The sequence below is a fragment of the Falco peregrinus genome, chromosome 18, assembly GCF_023634155.1.
Source record: "Falco peregrinus isolate bFalPer1 chromosome 18, bFalPer1.pri, whole genome shotgun sequence".
NCBI classification, from domain to species: domain Eukaryota; kingdom Metazoa; phylum Chordata; class Aves; order Falconiformes; family Falconidae; genus Falco; species Falco peregrinus.
In genome coordinates, this window is record NC_073738.1 from 5,131,362 (window position 1) to 5,154,435 (window position 23,074).

Consider the following 23,074-nt stretch of genomic DNA (forward strand, 5'->3'; position numbering starts at 1 on the left):
TTTCGTAGCATTTTCAGTCAGTGCTAGGGCCCTCCAGGTGCTCTGAGGCAAGGTGAGTTGTGATGAAGTCATGTGTAAGAGCATGCATCCTGAAACATGACTTCATGTTTCACAGCGCGAGCCTGTCTGTGCATTTGGCAAAATGACATAACAGTCATTTACTAAAGAAACTTTCTGCTGCTTGGCTGAGTGGGTGCAGCTTAGGTTTCCAACAGCCAGCCTTCTTGTTGACTTCAGTGACAAAAGCTTTTGTAGCACATGCTTCATGCTGGCTGCCAGGAAGCGTAAGCCAAGTTAAGGCAGAGGTGAGGTGCCCTGCCCAGGTCTTTTGGGATTTAGGCTCATCTTGCTTGATGTGCGATGCTGGCAGGTATTCTTTTTGATCCTTCCCATACTGGGCATGTGTAGAGAGGCAACAGTCAGCAAAGTTTGTCTCTTACTTCATGGTGTTGGCTTCCAGGCAAGCCTGAAATTTGGAGAACAGTTATGTCCTAAGTCCACAGGTAAGTCTCTGCTAACTCTTCTCAGAACCAGGAGAGTTGCTTGCTAGCCATAAACGTGAAATCTGTGTATGCAGTCTCGTGGAGAGAGATTCCCTTGTTGACTTGGGTATTTTAGATGCTTTGTTCATGTACATACTACATACTGACTTCTTCCCCTTTTCTTCTCTACCTGTTAACGAGTGCTGAGTTTGAAATGCTCCTACTGCTAGAGAATATACTATCTGTCCTTTGTCTTCTCTTCCTGGGTGTAAATCAGGACTCAACTTACTTCGCTGCTAGAAGTATGTGACACGTTCTGCACCCTATAAAACTTACCAATAGGTTTTACTCAAGCACTATAAAGCTCCTGTGCTTAGTGGGCAGTAACACATCAGTTTGTCAGAAACAAAGGCTTGTGCCCAATATTCCTGCTGTCAGTCAGTCATAATATTTTAAGATGAAGACCGGTGTTTTCTGTCGAGACCACCTTAGAACTCACGGGTATTGTCTTTGTCTAGCAGGTGGTCATTTGTGCCTATGAAAGATCTCATAAATATGATATTCCAGCTAAGGGTTGGGGTTTGGTGATTTTTTTTCTTAAGCCTTTTCCTGTACAAGCTGTGTTGCACTGCAGAATGGGGCAGTGAATGTCAGAGACCACCGAGGACTGGGCGTAACTTAACTATAAAAGCAAAATTTGCAGGACACAGAGGATATTGTAGCCCTTTATGTGTTACCAGAGCAGCTTTGTGCTGGCTGACTGACCCTCCTGTGCTGGAGGAGCCCACCATACAATAAGAAATTGAAGAATGGAGAAAGTTTTTCCCCCGACTGCTAGGATGCAAGGGATGGGTTCCTTCTTAGATCAGAGGGAGTTACACTGTGATGTTACGTTGCTGACTATGTGAAATATTATCTATTTTTCTTAAATGTGGTTTATGGTGATTTTTCCCTACAGTCTGACCTCACAATGGAAAAAATATCTGCACTAGAAAACAGTAAGAACTCTGACTTGGAGAAGAAGGAGGGGAGGATAGATGACTTACTAAGAGTAAGTATTTAAAGTGGGACAACTCTTTCAAAAGCCGCTATTTAAAGATACCTCGAACACATGTGCCAGCTAGGCTGCAGCACGGGATTTTGTATACCATTTGCGGAACCAACGCTTGCAAGGTAGAACAGATAGGGTCATCCTTCACTTGCAAGGTTATTGTCTGGCTTGTAGATCCTCGTGTTTGGGCCTGCTTGAAACCACAAGCAGTGTAGCAGTGATTGTGCTTGTAACGGTGCAGGTCCCTGTAGCTCAGGTGTTTGTGTCCTCAGCGGTGTTGTTGGTCTTTCTTTGATCTGTTGCACACTTTTGTATTTTGCTAGCTAACCTAACAATGTTTCTCTGCAGAGTTATTCCCCTCTTCTAAGTACTGCAGAGCTCCTGCTTCTTGTTTAGCAGCATGTTCAGTAGCCTCTCTGTAGACTGGGAAGTTGTATTCTGAAATGCTCATGCATGAGAGTCAGTGACATGTATAGAGATGAAGAGAACATCTTTTGGTCAAACTGAAAGAATAAAGCCTCTCGTAACTCATTAGTATTCTGCAGTTAAAGATAAAGATCTTTAAATCAAGGATCTTGTCTTAACGGAGGAGTTCTAATTGATTTAGCTTTCAGCTGGAGAAGCATCTCTTGTGAAGTGTTGAAAAGGATTAGAAAACACATTAAAGGGAGAAGAGGGAAGGCTCTGTGTGTGTGTCTGGTCTCAGCACCTAAAAAACCTAAGACAAGCTCATAGAGACATACACAGAGGCACATGTGGGTTTGTAGGAAAACAATCCCATGAAGTAGGAAAAATATATATATGTATATATTTTTTTTTTTTAACCACTGGCTGTCAAATCAAAAGCTAGGCTATTGTTTGTAAGGGAGATGCTTAAATTAACTTTATCGATGAAAATTATCACACACAAAATCCTGCTGTATGCTGTGGTGGTGTTAAAAAGAGCAGCTGTTGCTGGGAGCAGGCTATATAGCGGAGTGATGAATAGTAACTTGAACAAGAATTTAATTGAACATGCAAAGGCAGTTACCCCATCCTTTTCCTCTGCCAGTATGGTGGCTAAAGAGGGAGGGTAGTCCAGGGATGACTAAGCTATTTTGAGACTTGGTAGCTGTAGCAAGATCTTAAGTGTGGGGTTTTTTTTTAAATAATTAAAATTCCTTTTGCTTGTTTAGTCTTTTTGCTGTAGTTCCGTGTATGTAAACCAGGATGATAGCACTTCCCTGTTATAGAGGGGTATTAAGATTTGAGTGGGTTAAAAATTGAAGTGCTTGGCTTGTGTGTTTTGCTAAGAGAAACCTAGTCTCTTTTTTTTTTCTTTTTTTTTTTTTCTTTTTTTTCTTTTTTTTTTTTTAAATTATCCTGCTGGTTTGCTTATTTTAATCTGATCCCTAGAGCTAGCTTGGGGAAACTTCTTCCTAGGTGACGCTTAAGTTTGGCTCTTGGAGTGGTATAAAGTCAAAGGCATTTCTTTTCTGTTCACTTCTAGGCCAACTGTGATTTGAGACGGCAGATAGATGAACAGCAAAAGATGCTGGAGAAGTACAAAGAGCGGTTGAATAGATGTGTAACGATGAGCAAGAAACTTCTTATAGAAAAGGTGAGCAGGGGACTTTCCACATCTCTGCAGTTGCAGTTCACATCCTTGAAAACTTACTTTCTTTTGAGCAGTGAAAACCTACTTCTGTGTGGCTTTAGTGATGAAAGGCAACTGGAATTCTGTCTTGAATTATTTCTCTGCAAGTGGGAGTATAATCCTAAGACTGAAATGTTCAGGATGTTTGGGTTTGATTACTTTTCACAGTCTCAAAGAGTGATGCCCCTTGCTTAAGTGAACTAGCCTGAGCTCTAAATGCAGCAGGCATTACTTGATCTGGAAACTTGTCCACCTGAAAAGCAGCATTGTCCAGCTCTGGCAATACAAGAGCAGTATCACATTGTGCAGTGCAATTGCCAGATATGCTCTGTGACATGGGCAAGTGATTTAGACCTTTCCTTCTTTCAAACGGCAAAATTGGAGATTGTTGCTTTGTGTAACACTCAAAACAACACATTAAAGACACCGGGGAACATTTCAGGCTGCTGTTTACCAATGTCCAACCCGCTTCAGTGTTGAAAGATTTCCAGATTTCCTGATGGCTGAGCAACTGGGGGGGTTGATTGCTCTTTCACCTGTTGGCCAATTACATCTATTGTTTGTGGGCAGTGGATGGGCAAAACTACCAGGGTGCTGGCCAGTACATGCAGTCTGTTTGAGTTCATTTTGTCACAGAGCTGGCTGTCCTTGGCTGAATGGGCCTCCCCTTTCTGGGAGGGTTTGTAACTCTAGGCTGTTAGGTAGACTTGACGCTCAGGTTGTGTATAGCTCCGGTGAGGAGCTGAGCTTTGGTTCGTCTTTAATCCTAACTGACATAGAAAGTGGTAAGAATCAGTAGTGATTTAAAACACAGCACAACTCTTAGCTGCTGATTTATGGCTTATATTTTTTACATGTGTTTTATTTTCTTTTCAGTCAAAACAGGAGAAGATGGCATGCAGAGATAAGAGCATGCAGGATCGATTGAGGCTAGGCCACTTCACTACGGTGCGGCATGGGGCGTCTTTCACTGAGCAGTGGACAGATGGCTATGCCTTCCAGAACCTCATCAAGTGAGGACAGAGTTGTCTTTAACTTCAGAGGCAGAGACGGAAAAACTAAGCGGTTGTGTGTGATGTCTTGCATGTCAAAATGTGAGAATGGTGTGACTGATGCATGAAAGGATCAGATAGGAACTCGGCTACTGACAGTGGGGAATGTTTTCGCATTGAAGTGAGAAACGTTTCCACTTAAATCTCTAGAGACTTGAACTGGAATCAAATTGTTTGAGTTGGCCTCTGGGTTGGAAAGCAGTAGGCTGCCCTGGTGGGTATTCCCAGTGCGTCTACCTGGCTGTGCAGTGTTAGGGTGGAGGGGTGGACCAAATTCTTATGTGTATCGAGAGTCAATCAGTTTGATTTGCATACTTGCATATATTAGTTAAGGAAGGCTAATTATCTTTTTTTAAAACAAAAAGTAGAAAGTAGAGAAGCTTAAAAGAGAAAATCCATACTATTTAACTTTTTTTTACCTCCTGGTAGCCGTGATCAAAGGAGCTGCAGAAACCTGGAAATGAACATCAGGGACCCTTTTATGCAGGATGTTAATGGAAATATCCAGTCAATTCCCACCTGGCCTAGACCTTTAAGTAGGACTTGGCAAATTAATTGCATTAGAGAGAGAGCTATGTGTGATCCTTTAAAACCATATCACTTCTCTGTAGTGCGTTAGGGAGGCGCAGCTCTTGTTAGGCACAGATTAAGGACTTTCTAATTCTTCCTTAGTTTGTGCTTTAAGACATGGAAGAAATACTTCCAGAATATTTACCTGCGGCCTCGGTCTCTTTTACAAAGTGAATTAAGTACGTAAATGCTCAAATCATTTAGACTTGAAATGTTAAGAGTGCTTTTGTCACTGTAAAATGTTTTAAGATAGTCTTTTTATATCTTGGAGGAGAGGCTGTTTTCTTAGTGAAACTGGGAATGGTGTTGGTTATAGTTCAGAGAACTAAGGATAGTTTAACTGTACCCTTGACGTATAAGGATACTTTCACAGACAGTGCCAGACTTCAGGAATAGTTTTAACAGGAAAGTCTGAGATTTAGAACAGAGCCTTCTAGGAAAAAGTGTGTGGAAAGTTGGTGACTTACCATGGATCCCTGGGTTTTCCATGAGGTTAGCAGCTCCTTGGTTTTGGATATCCTCTGCATGAATAAAACCTTTCACTTACAGAAAGGCTTCTGTGGGCCAGGAAAAGAATTCCCTTCTATGTAAAAATACCTTTAAAAATCTGAGTCATAATGTTTGGCACATCCCCCTTTTCTGTACAAAAATATTTTGTTACTAATCTTACAAGTACAACTGATTTGAAATTCACTGCTCCAATCTGTTAAGAACAGATGCTGAAGACAACTGAGTATATACCATTAGTTATCTGCTTCATGTGGTTTTTACTGTTGTCTTTCCAGGCAACAGGAAAGGATAAATTCCCAGCGGGAAGAAATAGAAAGACAACGAAAAATGTTAGCAAAAAGGAAGCCACCTGCAATGGGACAGACCCCTCCAGCAAGCAATGAGCAAAAGCAGCGCAAGAGCAAGACCAACGGAGCAGAAAATGAAACGTAGGTTGTACGGCCTCCTTGGTGCTTTGCAAAGCTGTGTGCTTTGATTAGAGCACAAAATATCTACTGGGAAATGGAATCTTGCCCTTGCCTCTAGGCTTCACTCCATGCACAAGTGAATATTGTGGAATTAGCCTGGCATTCAGCAACATCTGGCTGCAGTTCTAAATAGTTTTCATTGGAGTAAAAGAAGGATCACTGCTGAGTCCAGACTTTGTATGAGCTTAACTTTTTTTTTTTTTTTAATGCAGTAACTTTTTCAGTATTCCTGTTGTCAGGTTTGAAAAGTGCCTTTCTTAAGTGTTGCAACTTCAGAACTGATTTTTGTATCACTGTATGGTACGTGGTGCTTTTCTTAAGGAAAAAAAATTGCACACATATAGAAACATTTATTTCCATGTACTTTCTAGTGAGGCTTTTCAAACAGTTGATTTGGTATACCGAAGAAAAAAGATGTTCTCTCTAAAGACAGCACATGAAGCATTGACCTCAGAGTTCCTGGAGCCCTTTGAAGTCTTGGTCTTGATCTTTAAAAGTGCATGTGAAGCAAAAGCTCCCACTGCCTTTTGCAGTCACAGCGGAGGTGGCACGTGACTGGGTGAATCATGACAGTTGGGGTGCTCTCAGCAGCCAGGGCAGTACCCCCAGATAGGATGCAGGTGCCTGCAGATCAGGTGGATCGTGCTGGAGGGCACAGTGTGCTCTATGCAAAAAAAGTAGCTCGAATAGAGACGTTTACCCCTCATTCTGGCCAAGTGAGCTTAAAAAGAACTGCATAAACTTTTAAAGCCATCCTTTTGTATTGCAGCTTTTCCATTTGGAGAAGTAAATCGAATGGCTGTGCATGGATATTCTGAGGCGTTGCTGTTCGTTGTGGTAACCTTTCGCCTCTAAGCAGCTGGATGAGGCTTTTCTCATTTCTGTAGAGGTGTTTTTCCCCAGCGGACTGGTGCAGCTGTAGTGTGGCTTATTCTGTAGACGTGGCAGCACAGGTCTCGATGTGCCTGGGAACCGTGATAATGTCTGATACATCGTGAGCTTCTGCCTGTTGTGAGCCTGTCTCGACATACTCCGGCTTTACCTGGGTTTGCTAATAAGCCTTTTTGTGCTACCGGCTTTTTATCTCCGTGTTTCTTGCTGGTTTGTGGTTCTTCATTGATCATATTTCAGGGTTTTATCTTTTTGGTTTAGAAGAGCTTCTTGTGACATTCTTGATTAAAAACTGCTTGCCTGTGTATGGATATGCTCATGTAGGGGGCTTTAGCTTATGCAAACACAGTTTTTGCAAGTCAGCTGAAGCAACTATACTGACTGACTACTTGCTTAATCGTTAGCTATCCTGTAAATGCCTTTGGTGAACCGATGTGTATCGGGTACAAAATTTTCTGAGTTTTGGAGGGAAGTTTTTTCTTGCAGAGGCTGTCTTTTGGGTCAGTTGGATATAAATGTTTCTGAAAGTTGAATGAGAAGCGGACAGCCAAATTCCTTCGTTTGATTTTTGGTTCCTTTTTGGTTCCTCTTTGGTTCATGGTTGTTGCTGTGCCTTAAAAAGCAGAGGAAGGTCCCGTGATGCTAATTTAAACATGTGCCTTCCTGAAACTAGTTTCTAGCCTGTGAATGAGAAAAAGATTTTCATTCAGGAAGGTCAATCTGCTGGGGCTTTTTGAGGTCTCTTAGGGCAGCTTGGGCAACCTTAGAGCCTTCAGCTGCACTAGAATTAGTGTATTTCAGGCGTGTTTCTGTGAAACAGAGCAGCAGTGTTTGTTTTGGAGCCCCCTTGATTTTTGTGATGCTTGCTGCTAACAGGCAGCTATTTTGGGCAATGTTAGCCTGGTGGTACTCATTACATCTCTTGCTTAATGAGTAGACTATTGGTGTTTAGCCCTGTATTTCATTTGAGCACACAAATATGTGGTAAGTTTGTTCCTGACTTATTCAGTTGTCTTTTTATTCTTTATACAGCAACACTAACCAAAACTCTAAACTGTTGGGACAGTTTTTTTGGTTAGATGAATCTGATTAAAATTCAGGCTGTCAGTGGGAGGGTGGGGGTGTGTGAATTAGCATGCTTTTATGTGAAATGAGACAACATGTAAACATTTATGGTACTGGCTGTGTTTTGTATGTATCTTTAAATTTATAATAAGCAGATGCTTATGGTCAACATTCTTTCAAAGGGAGCTTGGCTTGTGAGTTTTGCAATTAAATTTATCAGCAGACAGCTGCTTTAGCACTTACTTCAACTATATGGATCCTCTGCGTTATCAACAGTGGAGAGAAGTTGGGGCATTTCAAGATGAGCACTTCATTAGCTGAATACTGCCTCTTAATTACTGCGCAGTGAGCCAAGGTCCCATGGCCCTGCACAGGCCTCCGTCCCCTCTTGGAACTAGTTGCGGTATCGATGCTGTGGAGACCTCACACACTAACCTTTGTACTGAGTGCGATGCAGAGCATAACTGCTGCAACAGGAATCCTCCTGGGATATGCTTTGAAGTCAATTTAGGTCCAAAAAAGATATTTATATGCTGTCACATGCATGTCTTGTTTACAAAGTAAACTGATGCAGTTGATAAAGGCTTCTAGCTTTATCTTCACGTGCGTGATGGTTTTACCAAACTCCTTGTGGTAGTAGTGAGAAAATTAGTGCAGCAATTCATTTTTCTAGCCTTAAAGATCTTAGCGCATCATCACGTTTCACAAGTGATGGGATCTGTCATTATTTTAATGTAAGGGTGTGCTTTGCCACTGTCCTACATGGCACACTTTGGCTATGAAAGACATTGAAAACATTATGAAACTTTTTTTTGACCAGCCACCTAGAGTAGAAGCTTTGCACATCATTTACCATCAATAAAATGAGGATTATTCCCCTTATTCCATTGCTTCTCCTAACTACACGTGAGGTCAAAGATACAGTAAGGTGAAGTAGATCTCCCGAAGGTTTCCCTGGAAGCTGCTTGCAGAGCCTGAAACAAGAAAATTTCTGAATCCCAGGTCATTGCTCTGTTTGCAGTGGCTCTGTGGCAAGGTGTACTGCTAGTCACAGAGTGAATAGCTGGGTTGAATTATTCAGCCTTTATTACAAAATAAAATTTGAAAATGAGTCAGTAAAGCAAACTGTAAATGGAAAAATAAGATGTGGAATACTTGTGCTTTATTTAGATTATGGTTTAGCTTTCTTTGTTAAAAAGTCAGTCACTAGCCTTAACAGGTGTTATTAGGGAATTGGATTTGAAATGAGCATGTGCTTTATCAAGGCTTAAGCTTTTGGTCTCCTTTAGATTGATCATTTAAAAAAAAATAAAAAAAGATTGCAGAGTTCACCTAAAATATTTCCTGCTAGCTGTTGACGTGCTCTGTGTGGTTATCACTTCCACCAGCGATGTGTATTCTTTAGTCTGCATTTTATCACATGCGTTGAAACCTAATGCATTGGATCTGTCTCCTCTGCAGGTTAACGTTAGCAGAATACCATGAACAAGAAGAAATCTTCAAACTCCGACTAGGTCATCTTAAAAAGGTAAGAACTAACTGCAGAAAAGGTAGGCGTTCAGTGTTCTGCGAACAATAGCGTTTCTCTGTAGGGGTCACTACTGTTTGTTTAATAATTGTGAGGCTTTTGTTGCTTGAAAGAAATGGCCAGGATTTTGTAATAATTTTTTCTAAGGCAGTGGTGTTCAGGAAAGATGTTCTTTGCTTGAATAGATAGATTTCTGTGTCCTTACGGTTATGATTTCATGCAGGAAGTTCCACTGTTTTGATGCATCTTATTCTGTCACTATGACCTGCCTAGTGCTGGGCTCCGTACGTGTCTGATAATGGGGGAATAAGAAGGGACGGACCAAGGGAAGAAAATAACAAGAACACAACAAAACCTGCAGCTATCGTTGACTTTCCCATTTCTTTGCAATATCAAGTAACCAGCATTATCAGTAACAGCCCAATAAAATCTCTTGAGCTTTTGGAAACTGGTACTGTTTAGGTAGCTGTAATGCACGTTTGTTTTCAAATACGTTGGCTTCAGTAGGAACTGCACCTGCAAGTGTGGTTATAGTTAGATAAGCTCTTGGTTATCTTTAAAGTGATTGCAGTAACCTATAAATAAGTTTTCTGGGACGCTTCAACAGATGAAGTACTGAAAAAGAAAAATAGATGTCTCCTGCCGTTTCCTGGTTAGCTGTGATCTCTGCTAAGGCCAAGGAGTTTTCTTTCCCATATGCAACAAAGAGGAAGCATGCAAATGCATTGCTGCAGTCCCCCATCTTTTCTTAGGCGGTGCCTGAGCTCTACACTTAGTTGTGGTTTTTTTTCCTGTAACCTTGACACACAAGTTGAATGCAAGGCCTCATTAATGCTACTGTACTGCTTGTTATTTTCAGTGGCAAGGGAAAGTTAATGCACACATGGAATCTGCTGGCACTCTGCCCATTGTGTTTTATTGACCTGTGAACAAAGATAAGTGATACGGGCAGGAGTATGCTAAAGGCATGCTTGCTCTACAGCTTCCACATTGCTAGAGTGGATTAATTGCAGGTCCATCTACGCTGGCATGTAGTGTGTCACTCTGGAACAAAGGAATCCATTTGGAAATGGACCTTAATGGAAAATGAAGTAATGTTCTGGGATCGTGGCATTGTCTGAAGCTGTGCTTATCCTTCTCCACTTTTGGAAACTGGCTCATTCTATATGTCTAAAAATAGAACAATTTGAGAGGGGAAGGAACAAGAGTCACAAGACAAATGGGTAACTGTGTCCCTTGAGTCATATATACTGAATAATACTGCTCAAGGCACACACTTTAATTGAGGTTTGCAGCCCTGTCCAGTGATGTGAATTCTGGCGCCATGTTTGAGGGCACTACAACTTCCAACTCTGTGAACAGTGTATCAAAAAGTTCACGTGGCTGTATGTTACATTCTGACGTGTTCTACCACGTACCACTAATTGTCCTCTTCTCATGCTGCCTGATCCCCATGTGGCATCATGATATCTGTGTCCCTTACTTCTGAGGGCAGTCCTCTTTCTCTTGTCCCAGCAGAGGCTGAGTTCCTACAAAAACAGCTGCATAGCACTTAATCAGGGAAGGAGCAGGACCAGAGCAGCAATGCTTCTTAATTACAGAAAATGTTTAAAACTGAGAAGGTGTAAAGGTGTTTCTGCTCCTGTCTCTGTTAGGTGTAAACAAAACTGCCCAGGCAGTTTTCATTCCGGTCATCTTCCACCTGACTCTTAGTTGATCATGACCATCTCTCTGATCTCCCAAACAAGTTACTTACAAATAACTTCTTCACAAGTGGAATTGCATTTGTGTTCCATAAATCAGGTGGAAATGCTAACTGCATTGTCTTACACAGTGTTGTGTTCTCCTTTTGGTTTTTCCTTGTACAGGAAGAAGCAGAGATCCAGGCAGAGTTGGAACGGCTAGAGAGGGTTAGAAATCTACATATCAGGGAATTAAAAAGGATACACAATGAAGATAATTCACAGTAAGCACATGGGGTTCAGGGACAAAATCGTCTAATAATCTTTTATTTGTCCCCTTTGTAATGGGGAACAATCTTTTTTTTAAAATTGGTGTTATGACTTAACATGTCACTTGATAGGGGGTGGCACAGTGGTACAACTTGAAGTCCATGTAAGACAAAGGCTTCCAGGTATATCAAGGTACCATTATATAGTCTTTAATCAGTGCAAAGTGATGACATAGTATCACATCTGTCAGTCATTAACACAACTTTAATATTTTTCTGGTTTAATGCAAAAATGTTGTTTCTAAGCTGCATAGTAGCTGCCATTTATTGTGCAGTAGATTGCATTATTTCTGTCAGTGTTCTTAAATGATGTCTTTCTCGCCAGATTTAAAGACCATCCAACGCTAAATGATAGATATTTGTTGCTACATCTTCTGGGTAGAGGCGGCTTCAGTGAAGTATATAAGGTAAATTTGAAGTGGCAATCTGTGGTGTAATCTGAATCTGCAGTGAAATATTGCAGTAAGCAGAATTTTTACACTTGTTTTCTCAGTGGTGTGTGTGGTTGTGGAGGGAAGAAGGGACATGACAAAGCACATGTTGCATCTGGCTTGCATTAGACAGCAGACTTGAGATTTTTAGGTTCTGCCCCTGTCCTCAGAGGTCAGATTTCCTGCAAATGTATGTTTCAAGAAAATGTTGCACCAAGTCTGCAAGTTTTGTCAGGACAGAGAAGCAAACCAGTTGTTTCTTCAAGTGCTACACACAAATACCTTAAGTGGCTAAGTTATATGGAGTATGACATAGCAAGTCTGAGTGTCACTGTAAATAAGAGAAAATGGCTCCAATAATAAGAGCAAAGCCTCGTTTCCTGGGGGTAGAAGGCTTTTTTTCCTTGTGTCTTCATATTATGCTCTAAAGTAGCAGACTGAGGGTTGGGGGGTGTGTGTGCGTGTCATCTTGGGACTTCCTTGGAACTGAGGATTACTTGTGTGTCAGCACTCTTGCATGGCCAAGACCTGTGGTACTCTGGTGCTTTGACTGGTATGCTTAGAGCCTTTCCAGTTCTAAATATTCCCCTTCTGTACTCAGTAGTTTTTAATTCATGTTGAATTTGGCTACAATGAAAATAACTATGCCAATGCAAATATTGGGAACTTCACAGCGATGTATTATTTTGATGCAGTATGACAGTAGGTATCTAAACTAGAGGGGCTACACTGCTCAGGTAGTGAAAAAAAAGCTACATGAAAGTACTCTGAATTTCTCTTTGGAGGCTTTGCTGACTAAGCAGAAAGCTTTGGCTCCACAGATGAAAGCAAGAGGGTATGAAAGTTTCATACCTGACCACGCGCTTAAGAGTTGTAACTGTTACTAAAACAAAGAAATGCTTAAGGCTTTTTCTCCAGAGTCCTGGCCAATCTATTAAGCATTAGGAGTTAAGTATGCAACTTCTGAGAGGGACACAGATTATCCTTGTCTACATACAATAGGATTTTGCCCCGTCCTATAAATTATTAGCTGTTGGTGCTCTCAGGCAAGGTAAAAAATTTCTGCATTTCTCCATGAGCAGAGCACAATTCCAGAGGTCCATTCTTTAAAGACTGACTAAATAGCAAGAAGCTGGAGGGAAAAATGCAGCATAAGATTTACACGTTTCTGCCATTGAATTCTCCAGCTTCTAAATAAGCTGAAACATTATGTTCCAAGACATATTGCTGAGCTACCAATGCGAAACAAAGCATTGAAAACTCTGTATGTTTTGGTTTTTTTTTTTTTTTTTCGGCTGAGCACAGAAAATGAGTTAGGGGGCTTGGGGGAATAATAGCAGGGTCTTTCCCAGTGTGATTAACTGTCTGTATTTTTGTGATTTGGCCTTTCTGATCCCATTATAGCTCTGGTGGTAAAATGTCAGAATAAATGTGGCATTAGTTAAATCCCAAGGGGGAAGGTCAGATCAAAGCACAGAATATTCAATTGTTTTCAGAGTTGCTTGGTTTCATTAGTGAAACTAATTACATCAAAATGTGTGTTTGCTCTTCACTCAGTATGTCGTAATGCTGATTTCCTGGGTGGGGATATTGGTTTGTTAGAGCTTGTCTGTTTTTGCAATATTAATTTGAAGTTGTGATTCCTACTGATTTTCAGCTCTTCTCTCTGCAGGCATTTGATTTAACAGAACAGAGATACGTAGCTGTGAAAATACACCAGTTAAATAAAAACTGGCGAGATGAGAAGAAAGAAAACTATCACAAGTAAGTAAGGCTGTAAAGCAGCCATGTTTCCAAACTCCTCCTGCATTTGGTTATCCGGTGTCAGTGAACAGGCTGCCATTTTTTCCTGTGTTTTAACACATTTCAGAAGTCACTCTCTGTCCCGGTAGCTACTTGCAAAAGTTATGGTCAGATTAGAGACGTTTTAAACATGCTCGTGGACACACACAGAGTTTTGTATAAGCACTATGGCACAAGGTTTGAAAGCACCTGTAGCGTTCTGTGAAGAAAGTGTTAAAAGTGGCTTCCTCTCTCTGAAATGTCCAAGCTCTACTCTTGTGGGAAACAGTTGTTTGTGCCTACTTTCCAGGTTACACACCTGCATTGTGCTCCCTGAAAGCCTTCCCCTTCCCTTTGTTTCCTAGAATACTTAATCCTTTCACAGATGATTAGGGCTGTATGTATGTCATGGCCTAGAAGGAGAGGTACAGGAAACCTTTTGGTGTTGGTAACACTTGCTCCCTAATGCCATGGATTAGATAAACTCTGCAGAATGGCAGCCAGGCCTTCTTGACAGCTTCAAAGGTAACACTGTGACGTTAATTGTCCAACAAGTCCCTGGGACAAACTAAACTCTATTTGAAGCCTGAAAGCTGGGCTGTTGAGCATCATGGAATTTTTCTAGAACTTGCTGATTTTTGTATTCAGCTATCTTGGATCCCTTAGTGATTTATTATGAGGTTATTCTAATTTGGCAAGCAGTACCATTATTCAAGAGTAGTTATGTTGTAGTATTGCCAGCATTTGAGATGCACTGAGATTCTGTGGTTCTTAAGAGCTGTTCTGCATATTTCCTCACTTGCTTGCCTTTTCCTGAGCTGTCTGAATAATGTGCATGGGTTTGATTGGACTGCTGTGTGGTATGTCTGAGTTCGCTATCTGCAGAACTTAGAATTAAGTCACTTGTATGACTAATGCTCAGACTTTCCTATTTTCAGACACGCGTGTAGAGAGTACAGAATTCACAAAGAACTGGATCATCCTCGAATAGTTAAGCTATATGACTACTTTTCGCTGGATACTGACTCGTAAGTTACGTTGCCATGTCCTTTGACTTGGGTTGACCCGTTCACTACAGGCAAAGTATTTGGTCCCTTAAAACTTTAGAGGAGAGTCCAGAGAATGTCCCCACCAGTGCAGCAGACTGTACTGCAGAGATATCTGGTGCAGTTTCAACATACGTTGGTATTCTAGATACACTAGCTCGCAAACCAGTATGCTGTATTATGTCAGATGTGGTGCTTTACTAGTAAATCCTACTCTGTGTTGGCCTGGGCAAATGCCCCAGCTGATGGAGCTTTCCCCTTCTGGATCTAGCACTTCATGGGGGATCTCTGACCTTTGTACTGTTGGGGGTTGAGGACTGTGCTCCTGGTAGCTTATTTTTAGAAAGGGTTTAATAGGCTGGAGGACTCTTAAATTAAAATACTGACCAAATAGGTGAGTCTTAAACCAGAACGCTTTGTTAGTGCTTGTCTGTATCGGGTGCCTTAATTGCAACAACTCCTGTTTTGCCTTCAGGTTTTGTACAGTGTTAGAATACTGTGAGGGAAATGATCTGGACTTCTACCTGAAACAGCACAAATTAATGTCGGAGAAAGAGGCGCGATCCATTATCATGCAGATTGTGAATGCTTTAAAATACTTAAACGAAATCAAACCTCCCATCATACACTATGACCTTAAACCAGGTATGCTGTGCTGCTAGCTGGTGTGCTTAAGGATGCTGACTAAAGGTAATGGGTTGTCAGTAACATGGGGAAGTTTGCTTTGGTCAGACAGCAAAACGGAGACAGGGCTGTCTGGGAAAAGTAACTTGCAACAAGAAACAAACTAAAATGCATGGAGCATGCTGTGAAAAGGGTATTGTCTCCCAGGATTGCAACATAAAACAAGGAAGTAACATTCCAGAAAAAGTAGCCTCCTTGTTCAGAACGAGCCCTTGAACCACCAAGTGTCTGTGTTTGGTTTCTTAATGTCCTGCTTGTAGTCTGCTGTTGAGAGCTTCTGTTATTGCTTCATAAAAGGTTCCCACAATTACTAGTGTGTTTTCATGTCCCCATTTTACTGGCTTATTCTTCCTGTAATCATCTGCCTGAAAATTTGGTGACAGAAGCTTACTTGGAAGCGTTTGGTTTTTCATATCATGTGGCAGCTCCCAAAGCTGAGGACATACGGTCAAGCCATGCAGGTCTGCCTTTGAATTTGGTAATGTCTGTCCCATAGAGGGTCCCCTCCACGTGTTGCTGCAGATTTCCCTTTGCCATTGGGCAGAGTCACGAGGGGAGAAATGGAGGTGCTCTTTTTTTCTTTTTTTTTGGGGGGGGGGGGGGGGGGGAGGGGGGGGCAGTTGATGCCGATTGGCTGCATAGCTTTTTTTCCTAGTCCAGTAAAACTCAGCATCTCTTCGGGCAGTTATCCCTGGCTTGTCTCCCTATACTGGTGGCACTTCATCAGCATTGTGTAACTGGTATGTGATGTGGTTTATTGCATCAGCATGAGGAATCTTACGGGAGGTGGTGCTGTTGCACTAGTTCTAGTGACCCTGTTTCTTCCCCCAGCTGCCAACTGTTCTCATGTTGTCTGAGCATGCTGCAGAGCTCTGCCTACAGTTGTCTAAAGCTGTGATTCATCCACTGCCATCACGCACGATTCTGCTGCTTTATCGTAGGCTTTGAGAAAAACAGTGATGATCTGACTTCTTGATCCTTGATGGATTTGTAAAAGACTCTTGCCTAAGCAGTAATTGTCCCTTTTGAGCTTAGAAAGCCACTGGGGAGCACTGCCAGGAAGGAGAGAGTTTCTGGCTTGTTGAGAGGCCAGGGCAAGTCAGGACTTCTGGGCAGAATGAGTCATAACTGTGTATGTGTACTTTTCTCCTTAATCCTCCCTTTTGACCTGCCCTTCCAACGGGACCTTTGGGAGGGGTCAAAACAGCACGGGCATCAAACTCATTTGGCTAATAGGGCTCAGAATCTGGAGGCTGCAAGTAATGTCGTGCCACTGGGTCATTCCAGGATGGGTAGATCGGTTCTAGCGCTTGGTGGGAGTTGAGTTGTCTCTGGAGCTCAGGGTATTGGGTAGTAAAACATCCCCTGGGGTTGCTGCAGCTCACTGTGTAGGTTCCTTGTCCTCTTGTGCAGAGTGCCAGAGTTCAATGCAATTTTATTCCTGGGGGTTTTCCTGTTAGATGTATATCCTAAGAGGCTGTTTCCTTCCTCTGTTCTAGGTAACATTCTTCTAGTCAATGGTACTGCATGTGGAGAGATAAAAATCACAGATTTTGGACTTTCCAAAATCATGGATGATGACAGCTACAACTCTGTTGATGGCATGGAACTGACATCACAGGGGGCTGGTACTTACTGGTAAGCATCACCTGGGGCATTTGCAAATTGCAGATCAAGAACAGTTTATAAATAGCTTTGGATCTATGTCAGGTCTATATGTGCTGCCATTGTCTGTGACAGCTTGAGACACTGGAGGTTTAAGACCCTAGAAACTGCTCTTGTTGTCACACAGCTCCTTATGAGGCTGACAGCTTTTTACTTTTCAGTGGGTTAGCGTTTATATATTTGAAAACTATCTTATACAAAAGGCCTAGTGAAAAACTGCATATGCTGCATGCTGCTGAGATGGCGAGTGGAGCTTGGCAGCCGTTTCACAGCCCATAATGGCACTGTCTGACAGTCGGGCGAGGAGGAGGAGAAAACCGTGCCTGTCGGGAAATTTAGGTACATCAGGGAGATGGAAAGAGTTTGCCACTGAAATAAGGAGGTGAAAATCCATAGTCAGCTCTTTCAAAAGATGCTCTGGCTACAGACAGCACTGTGAGATGTACATCACTTTTGGGTGTCATGTGAAAGGCATTTTCAGCAATACTTTATCCTCACTGCCAAGTATTGTCACTGCGTCACCCGTGGCTGAGAGCAAGACCTACGGTGAGTGCCACTGAAAGCGATTCTTTGATGGCACCTAAGCTGCAGACTGTCACTATGGGCAACAGTTGTATGGGAACATTTGTTAAGGCATTCTGTATTGTACAATTTTATTCTGTTCCTAAAAATGAAACTAACTGTAGTTTGAGCAAGGCTGAGTGTCTCTTAACTAGGACGTGGCATCTGGGGTTGTATTTCTAGATATATGTATTTTGGCTCTGTGTTTCTCTTGTGGAATTGTTGGCCAACCCCTTTTAACAAAAAATACCAGTTCCGAAGATCAAAGAAAATGGAGTTATTTTATGTGCTCCGGTGAAAAGAAACTGACCGTGCTGACTAGCTCAGACCATGGGTATCTGGAGAGTCTTGGGGTCACTGTTCCCAGAAGGGGTCTGCATTTGTGATTGTGGTCCAAAGATGTACAAGAATGAGATTGGGTCCCTCAAGTCCTAAGCCAGTATCTGATTGCAGAACCTTGTTCCTTCCTTTCAAAAGAAAATGATGAAAAGTATTTGAAGATGCTGCTCATAACCTGTTGTTGCTTCCTTCTAATTAGGTATTTGCCACCAGAATGTTTTGTGGTTGGGAAAGAACCTCCAAAGATTTCAAATAAAGTTGATGTCTGGTCAGTGGGAGTCATCTTCTATCAGTGTCTCTATGGCAGAAAGGTAAGACTGCATTTAAGTCCTTTCTTAGTGGTGATTCCCAAACCTTTTGGGAGGCAGCCCTGGCTTCTGCTTCCTTCTCCTCCCCAGGCTGAGAAGGTGCTTCCTTCCGCCTTGTCTCCTTGCTGTCAGCTCCAAGGTGGATCTAATGGGGGAGAAGTGGGGAGAATTCACTAGGCTGTGTTTTGCTCTACGTGGCACTTCCTTCAGAGCAGTATTCTGCAGATAAATCTGTTTCCACTGGGCTTGTTCCCACTGAGGCCGTTATGGGAAGTGTATTGTTCAGGGCCAGACACCTGAGGTTCTTGGTCTGGCGTTGTTTTGTGATGCTTTCAGTGCACTAAGCCTTTGTGGAGCCTGCTGCTGCAAGTGTTGTGAAAGCCTGGGCTGAGAAACGTGGTGTGTTGCTTAGTGTTGTCAGTCAGACAGTGGAACCAGCGCAGCAGGGACTGAAGTGGGTGAATCTGCTGTTGGCTTAGATAGAGGAAGGCCCTCTTGTGTGTGCTGAAGCTGACCTAGGTCTGGAAAGAGACTTAACTCTTTGTCTAGAGCGCTCTATCCAGCTCAGTTAATCCCTCCAAAACATCCGTGGGAGCTCCAGGTGGAGCAGACACCAGTGTCGAGTCACATTTAGACATACTGACGCCACCACCAAAGCCCAAGAAGGAATGTGAGAATTTGTAGGAGCTGCCTGTTGGCAGCAGGACCCTGACATGCCCCGGGGCTGTGGCTAACTTTAACATGTTTGCAGGACTGTCACTTTTCATTTTCCCCAACCTGCTGAACTGGCACATCAGGGAGATCCCAGCCCAAGCAAGGCCTGCTCCGATCCCATCCCATTCCTGTCAGAGTTGGAGACACCCCAGACATGTTCCAGTTTCATCCCTTTTGTTCAGTTTAAGGTCAGGAGCAATGTGTCCTCATCTGGCTGGAATCTGCAGCACCCTCACAGCATTTGTGAGCTGCTTGCTCAGAAAAATACTGATGTCAAGCGATGATAAAAGAGTAGAATTACGGGGGTTTTTAAGGCCTGTCTTAAAACTTTAACTACTGTCTTCTGTTGGGTTTTTTTTGGTAGCCCTTTGGTCACAACCAGTCACAACAAGACATTCTGCAGGAGAACACAATTCTGAAAGCTACCGAGGTGCAGTTCCCTCCAAAGCCAGTAGTCACACCAGAAGCAAAGGTAAATCTTGCAGCGAGTTTGATCACGCTGTGTATGTTGGGTCGGCACTGGCAGCTCTATCCTCTTGGTTTCCCTAAAACCAGCAGGAGTTCAGTGTTTGACACTTGCCTCCTGCAGCGCGTTCGGTGGCTTTGCGCTGCTGTAGCTGTCAGGCTGAGGACTGAACAGAGTGCGGTGCGTGCCTCTGCCCGCGCGTTCTCCTGATAAAAGATGAGCTTCTGGTGTAGGAGTTGGGCTGTCTCTGTGGTCACTGCAGAAGGAATTTCAAGCGCTGGGGTTGTCAGATTGCCCCCGTGCCTGAAGAGTTCTCTGGTAAAGCTTCCTATTTCTGTCCGTCTGCTAATTCTCGTTTTGCCTTTGGGGTATCTGCAGGCGTTTATCAGACGTTGTTTGGCCTACCGAAAGGAGGATCGGATAGATGTCCAGCAACTGGCCTGTGACCCGTACTTGCTGCCTCACATCCGCAAATCTGTATCCACAAGCAGCCCAGCTGGAGCTGCGATTGCATCAACCTCTGGATCATCCAATAATAGCTCTTCAAACTGAGACAGAGTAATAGGCCAAAAACTGCTTGAGAAACCGGCAAAAAGACTTTCAGAAACAGCTTTGGAATAGAGGAATCCGCAAGGGTCTCGAGAAACCTGTACCAGGTGCTTTTTTTCTCTTGCTTTTTTCCATCCATAGAGCATGACATCAACTCTCATCAAGAAAACCTTCGGCATCTAGGCCAAGCCATGTGGATAGGAGATGGCTTGAGGTTTATCCAGTAAATGACCACAAAAGGGTGGCTGCTCTGAGCAAGGAGGGGAAACTCAAGAAAATACAAAAAGACATGGTTCCATGTACTGTGAACTTCTGAACATGCAGCCTTGGGGAATCCAGGACGCCGTGTGTGCTTCATATGAAGAATGTGGACTTTGGAGAAAGACTGGGCTAGTCCAGTGTTGATATTTAAACATTGTTCTTTTTCTTTTAATAAAGTTTAGGTAACATCTCCTGAAAAGCTCGAAGCACCAAGGTTCAGCTGGGGATGGTATATGACTCTTTGCCCTTTGGAGGGGAAAAAAGTTGATCCTGCCTGTTCATGGCACTAGAGTTAGTGTTTTACCCCTAATTAATTTCAATTTTTTAAAAATAACAATTTTTTGGAAGAAAACAGTTTTCTGGTCTCAAAGTGAAACCCGTATTAGCAGGCTCATGGCAGTGTCCATTCTGCGGATGGTGCAGCTTTCTGCTCCCTTGGGGTGGCCTCATGAATACAATTCACCTTCTCAGGAGGGCGCTGAAGCCCACAGGAGAACAGGCTTGCGTAGATCTCCTGTGATCAGAGTGGATCACAGCTCAGACTGCCACAAGGTTTTCAGCTGCTGCTTCGTAGCTCTCAACGGTTGCACCTTTTTAATTTATTTGAAGTGCTGTTCTTTTTGAAAACACACCCTGACATGTTCACGACGTGCTCTCTGCTCTCGTGAGTGTGATACCTGTTGACTGTTGAAAAGGCAGGCAGTGAACGGGAAAGAATCGGAGCACAGCCCAGCTGATCACAGGTGTGATCTGTGCTCACGCAGTACTGTACATACCTTGTTCATCTTACAAAAATCCAAAGCTGAAGACTTGTCTGCTCTTCTCGGTTAGGTGACTTGGCAGCAAAGCTTCCTCTCCCTTAACACTTACCTTCTAAAACTTGCTGACTTTCCTAACTTGCTGCCATCGCTGCATCCGATTTCAAGTGAGAGGGGATGAGATAATGTTCTTGAAGGGAGCAAACACCCGAATTTTTTTTTTTTGTCTCCCTTCTGTAGTCTGGAGGGTCTCACACCCTTCGGCGGGATCCTGCCTGCTGTGAAACGCAAGCCTCTTGTCCCCGCTCTGCCCCCTGTTCCCCCCACATTGAAGGAAAACTGAAAACACATACAAAAAGCACAGCACTTGAACATGTGGCAGCCGGGTTGGAGTGCTCCTAACATGTGGCAGGAGTTCATAGCCAGAAATATTTAAAGATGCAGTGTTCAAAAGCAAGGCTTGTGTCGGTAGGGAGCCGAGCGGTACACTGTATTCAGGGTGTTGTTTAAAAAACACATGACCCTGAGCGCTGCGGCGTGGGCTGTCCGTGCGTCACCTCCAGCATCGCACCCGCAGCTCCGGCACCACGTGGACTGGTTTTGGGGTGCTTGGTAGCCAAATGGCGTTCTTGTGGCAAGCGATGTTCTCCATTGTGCACTTTTCAGAGAGAACTACTGCTTGTCTGCCTTATTGTAAGCCATCGTCTGCAAGTATTATGCTTAAACCTGATCAGGAACTTCTAGTAAACTGAAAAATGGAGGAGTCTGCTGAAATCAGGCGATGGACCTGGGAAGTGGAGAACTCTGCCGCTTTGATTTTTCTTACTGTTTTTGTAGTGACTCTTGGGCTTTTAATTGGATGTATTCACTTGCAGCTGCATTAAGGTGGTCTCTAAACTGTAGTATTTTAAACAAAGAAAAGAAATACTGCATCTTTAAATCCTCAGCCATCATTTCTTAGCCCTTTCCATCCCTGCTGCTCTGTTCCAGAAGTTAACTATTTAGCAAACAGCACTTCGACTTGTCTATTCAGCCTGTCAGGCGCAATCAGGGTTGATGCTTCATCCCGTTTGCTGAAGCTGATGATTTGGTGTCTGTCCACCAGATCGGGGAGAATTCTAAAAGGGTTTTTTCTATCCCGGTCCCGTTGTTTCTTGGACATACAGTGTGTGCTATCTCTGTGGGTGTGATTAGTTTTGTGTCAGATGCATTTATTCCTGCTGTGCGACACCCATCCAGGGGCGTGGGGACAGCGTTGGCCTTTCCTGAGGCTGATGGCAGTGAAGAACCCTGGTAGAATTCTGGCTGCGACACCTTCCTTGTTAATATGGGTTTCACTTCCAATAACAGACCCTATTGCCACACTGTTCATTTACTTAAAGAAAAGTGTATGAAGAATTTGTAACTTAAACCAGGCCAGACTGTTTTGGCTCTACCCAACAGATGAGACATGGATATTAAAATAAGTTTTAAGAAACCGATTTGCTCGGCTCTTACTGTTCTGCTCTTTGTAGCGTTGGCACGAGCTCTCTTGCAGTGGCTGCGTGGAGTTGACATGAGACAAGATGAGGAAGGATGGAGGAGGGCTGCGTTCAGCAGCTCAGAGCAGTGAGATCTCTGCCTCGGAGGGGGGAATTGCTGAAAATTACAAAGTCTTATTTAATTACTGGCATCGATCTTGTTGTGGAACGTCGAGACACATTCGAGGTGGGTTTGTCCCTCATTTCCAGTAGAGTAGCAGCTGCCTTTAGAAGCTATAGATGTTCAGGACACAAAATGCACCTTTTCTGTGTCTGTTGATGAAAATGGGTGTTGAACTCCTGTGCCCTGGCTGTCTCTGCCGGGAGCTGGTGGCTGCAACCCGCTGGCCGCTCCCCAGCGCACGGGTGCCCGAGGCTCCAGCCTCAGTCACCCAGAGTAACTGTGCTGAGCAGTGATGAGAAACTCGGCTCCTTTAATTTCTTACGGCTGAGCCTTGTCAGCTTTAAAAAAAACATACAATAGAAAATTAAAAAGGACCTTGGCAGCTGAAGATGTCGAGTTTGCTTATATCTGGACTAATAACTGGGGAGCACCGGTTCACACGCCCGGCTCCTCTGCCGGTGTGTCACAGCCCCAGTGCGGGGTGGCCCCCCCATGGAGCTGGGCAGCGGCAGCCCCCTGGAGCCTGCTGCCTCCGAGGGGGAGTCGGGGGGGATTGAGGAGTCGTCGCGGGGATCGGGGCTTCTCTGCAGCCTACACCACCCT

The 23,074-nt window shown here is 43.4% G+C and overlaps 1 protein-coding gene across 8 annotated transcripts in view; it reads left to right on the plus strand.

Annotated features, from left to right (window-relative positions):
* Window positions 1–21,331, plus strand: part of TLK2 (tousled like kinase 2) — a 42,468-nt gene extending 21,137 nt beyond the window's left edge. For all 8 annotated transcript variants that reach the window (XM_055789836.1, XM_055789842.1, XM_055789837.1 and 5 more), the window contains 14 exons: window positions 1,441–1,533; window positions 3,023–3,133; window positions 4,046–4,182; window positions 5,577–5,729; window positions 9,186–9,252; window positions 11,121–11,218; window positions 11,589–11,670; window positions 13,367–13,458; window positions 14,415–14,504; window positions 14,998–15,167; window positions 16,706–16,844; window positions 17,971–18,082; window positions 19,158–19,265; window positions 19,638–21,331. In XM_055789836.1, the coding sequence (XP_055645811.1) occupies window positions 1,441–1,533; window positions 3,023–3,133; window positions 4,046–4,182; window positions 5,577–5,729; window positions 9,186–9,252; window positions 11,121–11,218; window positions 11,589–11,670; window positions 13,367–13,458; window positions 14,415–14,504; window positions 14,998–15,167; window positions 16,706–16,844; window positions 17,971–18,082; window positions 19,158–19,265; window positions 19,638–19,811 (1,626 nt within the window). In that variant the 3' untranslated portion in view covers window positions 19,812–21,331. The remainder of the gene's footprint in view (window positions 1–1,440; window positions 1,534–3,022; window positions 3,134–4,045; window positions 4,183–5,576; window positions 5,730–9,185; window positions 9,253–11,120; window positions 11,219–11,588; window positions 11,671–13,366; window positions 13,459–14,414; window positions 14,505–14,997; window positions 15,168–16,705; window positions 16,845–17,970; window positions 18,083–19,157; window positions 19,266–19,637) is intronic.
* The last annotated feature ends 1,743 nt before the right edge of the window (window positions 21,332–23,074 follow it).